Genomic DNA, 15,799 nt, shown 5'->3' with positions numbered 1-15,799 from the left:
ATTTTTTTCAGTTATTAAGCCATTCAACTATGTTCTGTTCTAGAAACAGAACAGATTTTAAAAAAATTTTTAATATTTATTTGTTTTTGAGAGAGAGACAGAGTGAATGTGGGGGAAGGGCAGAGAGAGAGAAAAAAACATACACAGAATCTGAAGCAGGGTCCAGGCTCTAAGCTGTCAGCACAGAGCCTGATAGGGGGCTTGAACCCACAAACTGTGAGATCATAACATGAACCAAAGTCAGATACTTAACCAACTGAGCCACCCAGGTGCCCCAAAACAATCGATTTTTAGGAAACAGAATTGATTTTAAGTAGTGAGGTATATCTGCAACCTCAGATATTTCTATCAGTAGGTTCCTGACAATTTATTTTTTAATTTTTATTTATTTATTTTTGAGAGGGAGATTACACGTGAGAGGTGGGGGTGGAAGGACAAAGAGAGAGGGATACAGAGGACTCGAAGTGGGCTCTGTGCTGAGAGCAGAGAGCCCAGTGTGGGACTCAAACTCACGAACCATGAGATCATGACCCGAGCCTAAGTTGGAACCTTAACTGACTGAGCCATCAAGGTGCCCCAGGATTCTCTATATATGTAAACTACAAATATAGTTTTATTTTTTCCCTTCCCAATCTGAATGTCTTTCTTTCTTTTATTTCCCTAGCTAGACTCTTCAGTACAGTCTGACTAAAAGGGGTAGTTGTGTCTTTCTATACATTTGTCCATTTTATCTAAGTTATCTAATATTTTAGTATAACTGTTTACAAATAAAAGTATTTCCTTAAGTCTCCTCTTTTATTCCTACTTCTAGAAATTTAGTCTTCTTTTTTATCTTATCAGTCTAAGGTTTGCCAATTTTGTTCATATTTCCAAAGAACCAAGTTTTAGTTTTATTTTCTCTCTGGTTTTCCTTTTCCCTATTTTATTAACTTCTGCTCTAATCTTTATTACTTCCTTCCTTCTGCTAGTTTTAAGTTTAGACTGCTCTTCTTTTTGGTAGATTTTTTTTGTTTTTGCAAAGAACTAAAACACTGTGTTTCCAATGTTTTAAAATTACAATGTACTAAACAAACTCATTTTAGTATATTTTTCATTTCCCTAATTTGTACCTGTAAAGTTTTTAATGTTTTAACAAAGATTTCTAAAGGTCACAAAACAATCATTAAGTTTTGCCACAGGTTATTAATATGGATTTGCAGGGCTTCAGCCACATGGTCATTTTTACAGTCCCAGACTACCCATGTACAGTGAAGAAGGACTGTATGCATTTTGAAATATACAGCTATGGTATAATTTTCTTTTGGTGGCCTGCAATGAGCCACATACCGTGGTATTCACACCCTTGTAAGAACCCTTCCTACAGCACTTGCTTGGCCATGTAACTAGCTTTAGCCAGTGAGACATTAATAGTTGAGATGCCAAGAGAGGATTGATAAATGCCATACACTGGAGTTTGTCTTTTTGGTACATCCCTCTTGGAACCTGGTCACCATCCTGTGAGAAGCCCAATTTAGCCATGTGGAGAGGCCACAGGCTAACAGTCCTAGCTGAGCTCCCAGATGACAGCAAACACCAACTTGTCTGCCATATGTGAGTAAACCTGAGTGCATTCCTGGCCCTAGTGAGCTTCCAGGGGACATTATGTGGAACAGAGACAGACTCTCCTGGCTGAACCCTATTCAACTTACAGAAATATAAGCAAATAAATAATTATTTTTGTTATTTTAGCCACTAATTTTTGTGCTTTCTTAAGCAGCTTTAGATAACTGATATAAGAGGGCGCCTGGGTGGCTCAGTCGGTTAAGCATCCTACTTCGGCTCAGGTCATGATCTCACAGTCTGTGGGTTCGAGCCCCAGGTCGGGCTCTGTGCTGACAGTTCAGAGCCTGGAGCCTGTTTCCAATTCTGTGTCTCCCTCTCTCTCTGTCCCTCCCCTGCTCACGCGGTCTCTCTCATTCTCTCTCTCTCAGAAATAAATAAAAAAATTAAAAAAAAAAAAAAAAGAGCTGACAAGATTTGCTAAGGGATTCAATATGGAGTATGAAAAGAGAATGACTAAAGTTTTAGACCTGGGCAAATAGAAGGATAAAGTTCCCATTTCATGAGATGTGAAGATTGTGCAAGAACAGGATTTGGGGGTGAGGGTGGGGTATAAGATGAAACTCAGAAGTTAATTCTTAGATATATTAAATTTGAGATGACTCCTGAGACATACAAAAGGAGACTAGATGAAATCTCTCTGGGCTTTTCAACTGTGTAGCCAAGAACCACTGTTAAAAAGTTTTATATTTCAGCCAAGCACAAAATTTATGTGCATGTATGTAAAAAGAAAACTGAAGTTCAGAAAACAATACTTATCCTTATCATGTGTAGTGAGACTCAGTAAGTTATTTGACCACCTATCAAAAGGGGGAAAAAAACATACAAGGACCAAGTCCTGTCTCACTTCAATGTTTAGAGGTTTGGGAGAAGATGCACCAAAAGGGAGAAGGAGAAGGAGTGACCAGTGAGATAAGAGGAATACCAAGAAAGAGGGTTACTGTTAAGCACAATGGAAACAATGTCTGAAGAAGGAGGAAGGTGTGTCAAATGTCAATTAAAATAAGAACTAAGAATTTGATAATTTCAGTGGAATTATGACAACCAAAACCTGACTGAATGGTAAGTCAGCATAAATTGCTGCCTTCTCAATCACTAAAAGGAAAACATGGTATTTAAGAAATTAAAAAGTATAAATGAGAAACTCAGTGGAAAAAGCAGGCTGTTTTGAACTGGTGTGTGTGTGTGTGTGTGTGTGTGTGTGTGTGTATAGAAAAGCAGTTCAAAGTGAGCTCTTTCTGCTTCCCGATTATAAACTTGAAAACAACCAGTCTATCTCCTTGCTGTGGCAATAAGCAGTAGAGGGCAGCATGTACAACAAAGAAATCATTTATATACTGCTTAGGTGTGTAAATGTTTTCAAAAAGATTGATTTATTTATCTAAGTAATGTCTATACCCAACATGGGGCTTGAACTCACAACCTCATGATCAAGAGTTGCATACTCTACCAACTGAGCCAGCTAGGTGCCCCAGAAGCGTACACTTTTATAACCACTTTGGAAAACAGTATGTTTTTGCTATACTGTTACTAAGAGGGTATCCTATGATCATTAAAATCCACGATTAGGTAAACAGTTAAATGAAACTCTTATGTGTACATGTTCACAAGAACACACAACAGCTTTCCCAAAAAAAAAAAAAGGAAATAACCTAACTCACCACTATACCAGACCTAGTTTATGTGCCTTTTTCAGATTCGCTTGAGCCTACCTGCATATTAGGCCATGTGCTTACCGGCGAGTCCTTGTTACTGCTACTCTCACCTTGTCTCCTGCCATTATCAGCTCGTTCAATCTTTTCTACAGTAAGGGCTGCACTTGGACTTGGGTATGGGCATGGCTGATGTGTTCCTAGAGAGCTGTAACATGTCAAAAGCCTATGTCTGATCTCTCTAGATCACTGAGGCTCTCTGTTTTTTCCCACCACTTCTGGTTCCAGAGGAAGTACTATGCTATGGAGTATGGAAGTTGACTTCCCAAGCACTTGCCCAGTGGAGGTGAGTAATAGTCCAGAAATTTGGGACAGTTATCGCCCATGGGGTACATTCTACCTAACAAGAGACAGGAGATAAGTCTTTTCTTTTCCCTGGATGGCTGGATCTAAGGTTTAATAGTCCCACATCACCTGCCTTGAAGACTGCCCTACATGATAAGCAATTAGCTACATTTTCTTATGAAATTACAGACAGTCCAGAAACATAATATCTTGTATTGACTTTCTCTCATTCCCTCCTTCACCTTTCATTTTCATTTACTCTAGCTTCTGAGATTATGCTTTCCTCCAAAATTTAAGCATGTAGCTTTTCTTCATGTTTTGTTTTTCTAGGGAACATGGGACATGTACTGAAGAAGATTAGATAAATGCACTGTAGTATAGACCCAGAAAAGAGTATTATGTAGAGATAAAATGAACAAATTTCAGCTCCAGGCAACAATATGGATAAGTCTCAGTAAACCAATACTGAGTAAAAAAGTATAAAAAGACTACGTACAGCACAATAGCCTTTAAAAATTTTTTCAGAACAAATAAGTACTAAAAACAAAATATTTAGGCATATGTATATGATTAAACAATTTTTAAAAAGCAAAGGAATCAGAAACACAAATTGTTGATATTCTAGTTTTGGGCTGTGTAATGACTTTAGCAGTTTTCAATATACAATAAAATAATTTAAGTTAAATTACAAGGGAAAAAGGAAAGTCACACATGAGGGATGACATTGTGTTTAAACAATTCTGTGCATTCAAGTCCCTAACCCTTTAACAAAAAGAGAAGGAAAGGGAAAAAAATAAAAGAAAAAGAGAAGGAAGCTGGTAGAGAAAAAAGAAATGGCAAATAAAGATAATACTAAGAATCACTTTTCAGGTTCTGATTAAAACAAGATTAGTATTCACTCATTTAAATATTGTTTAAACATCATAAGTGGAACAGGAAAAACTTAACAGATGACCACAGGGGAGGGGAAGGGGAAAAAATAGTTAAGGAGAGGGAGAGAGGCAAACCACAAGAGACTCTTAAATACTGAGAACAAACTGAGTATTGATGAGGGTGGGAGAGAGGGGAAAGTGGGTGATGGGCATGGAGGAGGGCACTTGTTGGGATGAGCACTGGGTGTTATATGAAAACCAACTTGACAATAAACTTAAACAAACAAACAAACAAATAAATATTGTTTAAACATTTTTGGCAAGTAGAAATTCCAATCTGCCCCCCACCCTCTCCCAAAAAAGACATCAAAATGATTTATTATTATTATTTTAGTTAACATATAGTATAATAATGATTTCAGGAATAGAGTACAATGATTTATCACTTAACAGATGATACCCAGCACTCATCCCAACAAGTATCCTCCTTAATTAATGCCCATCACCCATTTGCTTATTAAAAAAATTTTTTTTAATGTTTTATTTATTCTTAAGAGAGAGAGAGAGGCAGAGAGCATGAGCAAGGGAGGCACGGAGCAAGAGAGGGACACAGAATTGGAAGCAAGGCTCTAGGCTCTGAGCTGTCAGCACAGAACCCGATGCAGGGCTTGAACTCACAAGCCATGAGATCATGACCTAAGCAGGAAGTGGGACGCTTCACTGACTGAACCACTCAGGCATCCAGCCCATCACCCATTTAGCCCATCCCCCCACTGAATCCCCCACCAGCATTCCTCAGTTTGTTCTTTTTAAGAGTCTTACAGGGTGTCTCCCTCTCTGTTTTTATCTTATTGACAGACATCAAAATTATTTTAAAAATAACAGAGATCTTATACTCACTGCTAAAAGTTTATCTCCAATCTGCAGTTTACCATCTTTATGTGCTGCACCTCCTTCAATTATTTTGGTTACATAGATGCTATTATCCCCAGGAATATGTTGATTTCCAACACCTCCAGCAATGCTGAACCCAAGACCTGTTTGGAAAATAGTAGTTTTGAAATTTCACCATTTAATGTGAATTTAAGTCCAGAAAGAAATGGCTGAAAACTAGATGATGATAATCTTATCACACTAATTATTTTGTTTTAAAAACACAAAAGAATCTATTTGCAAACTTTTAAAATCCTACATATTTGCTTTGTAGTCAGGGGACAATTACATATATAGGTGTTCTTATAGTTACAAATAAGTTCCTTTATTCCATCTCCTCCTGATACTTCTTAAAATCTTATTATAAATGCATTTCTTTGTTAGTTCAAAGAGGCATTACAAAATTATTTCACTTTTGTTCCCATCATGATTGTGCTTCTAACATTTTTAATACCTTCACAAGATTAAAACAATTGAGAAAAATAATAAAATTATTTGTGGTGGGCAGAACTAATAGGCTTCAGAAACGTGGATAATTTTGTTTTTTTCCAATATTCTATGAATTAATTTTAAATAAAGAATTTCTGTAATTCATAAATCCTATCCATAGCTTTAATACCAAATTGTTAGCTTTCTATTCCTTTTTTCATTTTTTAGAATACCACTTCTTCCATGAAGCTACAGATTAGAATCCATATTTCATTTATCTTCAATCCTATCAATGTTTTCAAAATTCAGAAATCACATATTACCCATCCTCAGGACAGATATTAACTGCTAATGACACACTCATAGTTTCTTCTTATAACTTAGCCTGTTATCTGCATTTAATACACTTTGTAGATTGAAAATTACAAGTTAATATCAACACTATACAAGACTTCCAAGTGTTTAAGTAGAATTCTACTTAAGACAAAAGTCAGCAGAATAGAGAAATTCTAAAAATTCACATACATTCTGTAGATTACCAGTACTGTTAATCTTAGGATGTGTTTATAAATAACTTGATAGTTACATTTATCTCAGAGATTTCTTACTTAATAATCTACGTTTGGTTATTTCATACCTTTAGGACCTTTAATGAGCTTTATTTCCATTATTTTTTCTGATACTGGTTTCCGTCTTTTTACGTACAAGCGTACGATGGAGCCTGCTTCTTTCAATGCTTCAACCGCTTTGCTATGTGTCACATCACGAACATCTACTTCATTTACTCGTAATATACAGTCATTGACCCTGAGAAAAAACCCAAAATATTAAAAATAAAAAATATTGCTTTTACAACCTAAATTTTTAAAAAATAGTTATTTTTGAAATTTATATGAAGCTAACGATTACATCATTTAATTAAAAGATTTCTCATATAAATAATTTATTTTAATTTGACACAGTAATATATTTCTTTAAAGATTGATTTGTTTCTAATTCTAACTCCCCCCATCAGCTCTGGTCTCAGTTTAAATTGCACAGCATTCCACTGGGGGGGAAAACCATCTGAAATTGGGCAGAGAAGGGGAACAAAGCACAATTAAAATAAAACACAATAACAAAGCACAATAAAATTGATCCTGATAAGTTTCTATGTAATTAGCTATCTTCAGAGTAAAGAAATTTTGTATGCAGAAACAGTGACGGGTTAGAGTTAGTATTAAAGGGATGTGCTTCTGCTAGGAATTTACCCAAGGGATACAGAAATGCTGATGCATAGGAGCACATGTACCCCAATGTTCATAGCAGCACTCTCCACAATAGCTAAAACATGGAAAGAGACTAAGTGTCCATCATCGGACGAATGGATCAAAAAGATGTGGTTTATCTATACCATGGAATACTACATGGCAATGAGAAACAATGAAATCTGGCCATGTGTAGCAACATGGATGGACCTTGAGGGTGTTATGCTGAGTGAAATAAGTCAGGCAGAGAAGGACAAATATCATATGTTTGCACGTATAGGAGGATTAGGAGGAACTTGACGGAGGAACAAGGGGGGGAGGAGGGCGGAAATGGTGGGGGAAAGGGAGAGAGGCAAACCATGAGAGACTCTTGAATGCTGACAAAAACTGAGGACTGATGGATGTGCGGGGGAGGGGGGATGGGCATGGAGGAGGGCACTTGTGGGGAAGAGCACTGGGTGTTATGTGGAAACTAATTTGACAATAAACTATCTGTAAAAAAAAAAAAAACAAACCTCACCAGGCAATTCCTACAAAAATAAATAAATAAATAAATAAATAAATAAATAAATAAAGGGATGTGCTTTAGTGAAACAAATGGGACATACTAATTTTCACAAAAGCACAGATAAAAGGTCAGTAACAGAATTGGGAAGTAAATGTTTACATTTATATGAGTGGTCAAATTATTAATTTTATATCTAACTAATTTCATTAATATATCACCTGCTTGTATCCAGTGAGAAGAAACAAGAGCTGCATAAGGTACCAACAGCCTTAAGTAGTTTTTTTGTTTTGTTTTGGAGAGAGAGAGAGACAGAGAGAGAGAGAAAGAGAGAGTGCACACACACACACACGGGAAAGAATTTTAGCAAGTTCCATGCATCGAGCCCGGGGCTTCATCTCACAACCCTGGAATTATGACCTGGGCCTAAATCAAAAGTCAGACACTCAACCGACTAAGCCACCCAGGCACTCCAAAAACAGATGATGTTTTTAACAGATCATATAAAATCCTTAGGCCTAAAACTTCAGACTGTCACCATATAAATAAAAACCAACAAACAAGAGAATATGAAAAGTGCCATAATCTATGGCCTAAGGAAATCACAAAGTATGCTAAAAATATCTTCTACAATGGAACACTAAGTTTATTTATTTATTTAAATGTTTTTTATTTATTTCTGAGAGAGAGAGACAGCATGAACAGGGGAGGGTCAGAGAGAGGGAGACACAGAATCTGAAAAACACTCCAGGATCTGAGCTAGCTGTCAGCACAGAGCCTGACGCGGGGCTTGAACCCACGAACTGTGAGATCATGACCTGAGCCGAAGTCAGACGCTTAACCGACTGAGCCACCCAGGCGCCCCTGGAACACTAAATTTAAACGAGACCAATATTATTTCCATTCAATTAAGAAAATATATTTAGTTATTTAAAATTTGCATAATCTTTACTTTTTGTGGTATGGGATACAAATTCAGATATATATCATCTCTTGTATCCTAAGTAAGTTTATATACATGTTTCCCACCAGAAAATAATGGAAAACAGTTTGTGAATGTATTTAAAAATACAAAGGGAATGGGGCACCTGGGTGGCTCAGTTGGTTAAGTGCCTGACTTCAGCTCAGGTCATAATCGTGCAGTTTGTGGGTTCGAGCCCCACACTGGGTTCTGTGCTGACAGCTCAGAGTCTGGAGCCTGCTTCAGATTCTGTGTCTCCCTCTTTCTCTGCCCCTCCCCTGCTCAAGCTCTGTCTCTCTCCCTCTCAAAAATAAACAAACATTAAAAAGTAAATAAATAAAAATAAAAATTCAAATGGAATTCTGTGATTTCTATGAATTTGTTCACATTTAAACCCATCAAATTTATTATTCAAAATGTTGTAATATCTGAGATAAAATGAAGTTCCTTAATGAAAAAAGGGAAATAACAGAGCACAATTATCTCACTCATTTGTTATTTGAGCATCTACCTTATACTGGTTATTATGACAGTGTTTATTCGTATTGATGCCTTGTTCAATTTGCCTTAAGAAAAATATACAAAGTACATTCAGCATCACAACATAAAATGCAAAACATACCGTAATCTTCCATCTTGGGCAGCTGCTCCCCCTGCAATAATTTTGGTAATGAAAATACTTGAGTCATCTCCAATGTGTGGGTTGTCCGTACCTCCTGCAATGCTGAAACCAAGTCCTGAATTTCCCTGAGGATAAAGGCAAAAAGAAAATTTGAGCCTGAATAAGAATTACTTTTATTAGTAGGTTCCTGTCATTATAGGACCTAGAAAGTACTGACACAGGGCACACACATAAAAGTATATATGTAGGGAATATGAAGATTCTAAACTAAGAAATATAAGGAAAGCTCCTTTTTCCTCTATGAAGAATTCAAAGGTAATGGCATCTGTGTGGCTCAGTTAAGCATCTGACTTCAGCTCAAGTTTGTGAGTTTGAGCCCAGCGTCGGACTCTGTGCTTATATCTCAGTGCCTGGAGCCTGCTTTGGATTCTGTGTCTCCCTCTCTCTGCCCTTCCCCTGCTCGTGTTGTCTCTCAAAAAATAAACATTGGAAAAAAAAAAAAAGGATTCAAAGGTATTACCTCTAAGTAGGTACTAAGTACTTTTGTAATCTAGTCTATGGTTTTTTCTTTAAAAGTGTGTGGGAATTTATACTTGGATCAGTCACCCCTCTGCAGAGGTATCACTATTAGGTCTCTTTCTTTTAGAATGTATCCACTATGTTTGGTAAGGCAAATTTCTCCTAAGAGAAAAAACCTGAAGTAATCTTCCTTCTGCAATTATTTCTGGATAAATCTTCCTGCTAACATTATTTCAGCTTTTAAAAAATGGGGTAGGGAATGGTGCTTTTTTTTTCTGCTAACCTTGCCATCAGCTTATTTTAAAATAACCAAACTGTATCTGCTAAGTCATCATCCTTGATGTGTCCCACACCCCCATTCCTGACATGTTTAACCAAGACACATGAATAGGAAAAGGCATTTTTTAATAACTGAAAGCCCAACCTGAGAACTCAAATAAGTGAGCTGTCCTGACAACAAAGTCAATGTTGCCAAAGCAGCGCTTTTTACTTGTTTTACATACTATATTTCTAAATATTTTTTTGAAGAACAGTTTCTACCGCTACCAAAAAATCTTTAAAAATAATTGTTCTAACCAGTGATATTTAAAAAATATTTGTTTGTTTGTTTTCAAAAATGTTCTAACTCTGGCTTTCAGGCAATTCGAATAAGCAGATATACCTGAACTGATTACTTAACTATTACTATTGAATAACTTAAACATTCCCTTTATTATGTGTCCTACAATTCTATTTTAATAACATTTTCAGTCTAAACTCTTTGAGAGTTACTAGAATATTAATAATAGTATCAATAGGTTGTGGAGGTTACCAAGTCACCCAGGTAATCTAGTTCTTTTTTTTTTAACTTGCTTTTTAAAAAACAGGTATGATTTATATATAACATTGTGTAAGTTTAAGATACAGGAAATTTACTTATGTAAAACACTTTACTTCCCCAAAATGTTGGTCAGACAAGGTAACCAACAATTTAGCATCAATTGAATGAACATTTCCTTCTTCTTCTTCTTTTTTTTAATGTTTATTTATTTTTGAGAGGGGGGGGAGAGAAAGAGGCAGCGCGAAAAAGGGAAGGGGCAGAGAGAGAGGGAGACAGAATCCAAAGAAGTCTCCAGGCCCTGAGCTGTCAGCACAAAGCCCGCCGCAGGGCTCAAACTCAAGAAATGCAAGATCACTTCACATCCATGAAGCTGGATGCTTAACTGACTGAGCCATTCAGACACTCCTTGACTGCATTACTGTTAAGGGGTAAATACTTGAAGAAAATTTGCACATCTAAATCACACCCTTAAGTTATTTTCCAATTGGAGAAGTGCATAAATTTTCAATAGGATCTTGTCCATTAGAACTATGGTTATTTTTTTTGCTAAAAAAGAAAACTGATAACAATAATCACATTACTAGGATACTAAATACTTAAAAATCAATGTTTTATATGAAAAATAAATGAAAGTAAAATTTAGAAATAGAAACATCTGAGAAACTCAGCCTAGAAGAGCTTGAGGAGACATGATAACTAAATGGAATGTGGTATTTTGGAAGGGATTCTGAAAGAACAACATAAAAACTAAGGAAACCCAAATATAAATTTTAGTTAATAATAATATATCAATATGGTTCATTTGTTGAAACAAATGTACTTTAGTAATGTAAGACTTTAACAATAGGCAAAACTGAGGCCTGGATAAATGGAGAAACTCTTGGTATAACTTTTCTGTAAATCTAAAACTATTTTAAATAAAAAGTTTATTTTTTTAAAAAAAAGGTTATTAAAGAAAAGCAACATGTTTTAAAAATACTATGCCAAGTTTATAATAACGAATTTATAAAAGAAACTACTATTACATGCTTCTGTTCTTAAAAGATCCTTTTAATTCTATATGAAAGAGCAGTATATTTAAAGAATTCTTTAAAGCAACAGATTTATGCATTAGAAACTTAAGATAATTAAGTTTTTACCCTTTCAAGTGTGATTTCTTCATATTCATAATCTGCATCAGTGCCATTAACCTAATGGAGGAAAAAGAAGTAGCACAGAAATTTAGAGTATAAAATTGGAAATGTCAGACATAATATTTGCATGATTTATTAATGCAAACCTGTTAAATATGACACTTATCAAATAAGTTGGCTTTAATAATTTTAGGCAAAAATTTCAAAGACTAGTAGAGTACAAATGTGATTAATGAACTGACATTTATGATATTATGACTTCAAATACTGAAAGAGTATATACAACTTTTTATATTATGGATATTCAACTGCCTTGATCCACAGATCTAATCAGCTGCCAATTCTTACTCATTCACTTCAGTTTTTCTGAAAACTATCACCTCTTCATTCTTATCTCTATTACTTTGGTACCAGCCTTTGTTAACCTCTTCTGGATTACTGTCAGTGTAATCTACCCAATCTCTTAATTTAGTATTCTCCACTCCTAAAATCATTCAAATGTGTTTTACACAGAGGGATATTTTTGGAGCCCATGTCTAATAACATACTCATTCTAAAACTTTCAGAAACTCAAATACAAGGCGCTGTATGAAATGACTCCAATCTATCATTTAGCTTCATTCCTAATATACATAACTCACCTCTTCATGAGCATTACATACCATCAAATTTGAATGACTTGATCTTTCCTTTATTTATCTTATAAGTTCCCACCTCTGCATCTGTTACTTTAGTGTTGTCACAAATTTCACTTATATATTTATGTCCAAATTTGATGTCCCATTCAAGTTCTTGTTTACGTCTTTTTTAAAAAAATGGTTATTTACTTATTTTGGGGAGGGAATAAGCAGAAGAGGGGCAGAGACAGAGGAAGGTAGACACAGAATCTTAAGCAGGCTCCAGGCTCTGAGCTGTCAGTGCACAGCCTGACACAGGTTTCAAACCCACGAACAGTGAGATATGACCTAAGCCAAAGTTGGATGCTCAACTGACTGAGCCACCCAGCTGCCCCCTTAAGTTCTTGCTTACATCTTATAGACTGAGCACTTTATCTTATTCCTTCCAATTTATTCCCTACTCCCTTCAGGAAGAAGTAATTTCCACACAGACAGGGGGTCACTGGTGAAGGGTGAATAGTCTTTGTAATCAGATTAATTTGGGTTCAAATCTTGCTTTAACATTTCTGATGATATGAGGCTGTGCAAGATACCCGAACAAGTCAAATAGGGATTGTGATAAACTGCATTTCTTTAGATGCTTCCCATCCTCCATCCTCCATGCTCTTTTGCAACATGACTAAACCATCCTACCATCAAGAGAAGTCATCTATTTATCCTTCCGTTCAATCTAGGCAAGTCCTAGATGGGCTTTGTTAAAAAGAAGGAGCACATGTACCCCAATGTTCATAGCAGCACTCTCAACAATAGCCAAAACATGGAAAGAGCATAAATGTCCATCAACTGACGAATGGATCAAGAAGATGTGGTTTATCTATACGATGGAATACTACATGGCAATGAGAAAAAATGAAATCTGGCCATGTGTAGCAACCTGGATGGAACTTGAGGGTGTTATGCTGAGCGAAATAAGTCAGGCAGAGAAAGACAAATACCATATGATTGCACATATAGGAGGATTGGGAGGAACTTAACGGAGGACCAAGGGGGAGAAGAAGGGGGGAAACAGTGGGGGAGAGGGAGAGAGGCAAACCATGAGAGACTCTTGAATGCTGAGAACAAACTGGGGACTGATGGATGTGGGGGGGGGGGGGGGGTGATGGGCATGGAGGAGGGCACTTGTGGGGATGAGCACTGGGTGTTATATGGAAACCCACTTGACAATAAACTATTTGTAAAAAATAAAAATAAAAAATTAAAAAATTAAAAAAAGAATATAGCACAAATGATGCCTTGTAATATTTGCCTTTGTCTTAGAATGCACTTTCTTAGAACTCAGAAGCTATTATGTGAGGAAACTCAAATAGTACATGAGAAGATTCAAATGAAGGAGAATTAAGGCCCTTGGCCAAAAGCCCCAAATGCATTTCCTAACTAGCGACAAGCATCAACTACCAGTCATGTGAATGAGACTATTTTGGATCTTCCAGTCTTTTCCAGTGTCCCAACCAATATAAAGTGGAAGAACCGCCCAGTTAATCCAGAAAATCATAAGAAATAATGAATTATTTTTAAGCCACTAAGTTTCAAGGTGGTTTGTTATACAGCAATAGAATAATGAAACAACAGAATAATGAAATCTATGTAAGTTTCTTTGTTTTCTTCACCATAGTATGAGAAAGCAACACTTAATTCAGGCCCAGTCTAGGGCCTAGGAGTTTTCTCCCTGAGGGGTTCATAATTTTTTTTTTTCTAATCTCAGATTTTGTTGCAGTCCTGACAATACCGCCTCCATCTTGGCCCTCCATCTTGTTCATGTTCACCTTATGACCTCTCAGAGCCATGAGTGCTGGACCCCTTGGAGATTAATATACATACCTCAGGAATGTCTATCAAGGCCTAGATTTGGGGAGGGTTGCTTTGGCCTCCCATGAATCTGTTAAGATAATACAGTCTTTCCCCTCCTCTCCACCTTTGCACAGGCGGCAAAAGATCTAATTAAGTTAGTAGTCAATTAGGTGCATGTGAACCCTCCTTTGATCTCACTACAATGCCCTTCTTTAAGTCATTTTTTATAACGTTTATTGATTTAAGTAATCTCTACACTCAATGTGAGGCTCGAACTCACAATCCTGAGATCAAGAGTTGCATGCTCTTCCAACTAAGCCATCCAGATGCACGACTACAATGCCCTTCTGCAAGTCCCATCACTCTATAAAATCTGTGAACTAAGGTCTAGAATTTGCAGATAATAGCCATGCAGCTTCCGTAGACTGTTGACCACCTGATCGCCCCCTCTCCCCTGGTCAGTAAGTTGCTGTGAATAAAACTGTGTAAAGTCTATGGAGTGCTGCTTCATTTTCTGCTCTCAAAGTGCCTTCTCAGTTTAGGGGATAGTTTACTGCCCCCCACCTCCCACCTCCTAACAGATTTCCAGGCATCTAGAATGCAGGAGGTTTATACATTTTCTTCCTTTCCCTTTCCTTCTTTCCCTCCTTCCTTTCCTTCCTTCTCTTTCTTTCCCTCTCTTTCCTTCCCTCCCTCCTTCCTTCCTTCCTTCCTTCCTTCCTTCCTTCCTTCCTTCCTACCTACCTACCTACCTACCTACCTACCTTTCGATAGAAAGCATGGAGGAGGGGAGAGGAGGAGAGAAGGAGAGACAGAGATTTAAGCAGGTTTGATCCTCAGTGAGGAGCCTGACGCTCAACCAACTGAGCCACCCAGGGGCTCCAGAAGTCCTTTTTTATAAGTAAAAACAAAACTCATATCTGCAGCTATACCATTTTTCTTATTCTAAAGGTTATAGTTTTGTCTTTAATTTCTTGCTAAAAGTCTCAGTCTTCATCAAAGAAGATGCTTTATTATTACTAATTAATCTATCACATTCTATGCTATTACTTTTTTTTTTAAATCAATTCTTTATTCTTTTAGACTTTCTTTAAAGCTTCTAGAGCTCAACGTCCAATTCATTTATGCTGATTACTCTTCTATTTTTAAAAACATCCATTAAAGTTAACACATTTTCATCAGCATATGGCTTTGGCCAAATCCCAACACTGCTACACTGAGCTCTATTTTTGTTCATTTGTTTGTTTCTAAATACTCTGAAATTTTATTCTCGAAAACATTTCAACGTAAATCTGCTTATATGGCCCTTTTGATGTTAATAAGTAAAACTTCTATATTGTGACCTTATGATTTCTGCTTTAAGATATTTGAGATTTTCACCATTAAGCCTTCTCAAAAGGTAAATATATGGTAAATGTACTTTGTGCTTAATTTAGTGCTAAGTCATTGATATCTAGTGAGGATTCTAGCTAGATAATCATAAAAAGGTGAAAAGTGATTAGACCCCATGGACTCCAAATGACTTTATTTCTAAACCCTCAATAACTTAAAACTGTCTGCTAATTTCATATATAGAGACAATTTGATAACAACATCACGCATATTCAAACTGGGCTTCAAAATGCTGAGTACATTACCAAAGCCAAAAATTACTTTAGAAGAATCACTTCATTGACAATACAAGTGAAAAAAGCAAT

The 15,799-nt window shown here is 36.4% G+C and overlaps 1 protein-coding gene across 11 annotated transcripts in view; it reads right to left on the bottom strand.

The window, feature by feature from the left end:
* The window catches only part of DLG1 (discs large MAGUK scaffold protein 1), a 289,163-nt gene that overhangs the window by 94,308 nt on the left and 179,056 nt on the right, over nucleotides 1-15,799 (bottom strand). For all 11 annotated transcript variants that reach the window (XM_039250830.1, XM_039250829.1, XM_039250838.1 and 8 more), the window contains 4 exons: nucleotides 11,644-11,694; nucleotides 9,166-9,290; nucleotides 6,468-6,637; nucleotides 5,369-5,505 (listed from right to left, as the gene is read on the bottom strand). In XM_039250830.1, coding sequence (XP_039106761.1) covers nucleotides 5,369-5,505; nucleotides 6,468-6,637; nucleotides 9,166-9,290; nucleotides 11,644-11,694 — 483 coding nt within the window. The remainder of the gene's footprint in view (nucleotides 1-5,368; nucleotides 5,506-6,467; nucleotides 6,638-9,165; nucleotides 9,291-11,643; nucleotides 11,695-15,799) is intronic.

The sequence above is a fragment of the Hyaena hyaena genome, unplaced genomic scaffold, assembly GCF_003009895.1.
Source record: "Hyaena hyaena isolate Hyena2069 unplaced genomic scaffold, ASM300989v1 scaffold_382, whole genome shotgun sequence".
NCBI classification, from domain to species: Eukaryota; Metazoa; Chordata; class Mammalia; order Carnivora; family Hyaenidae; genus Hyaena; species Hyaena hyaena.
The sequence above is the reverse complement of the archived record's forward strand: the minus strand, read 5'-3'. Positions and strand labels throughout refer to the sequence as shown.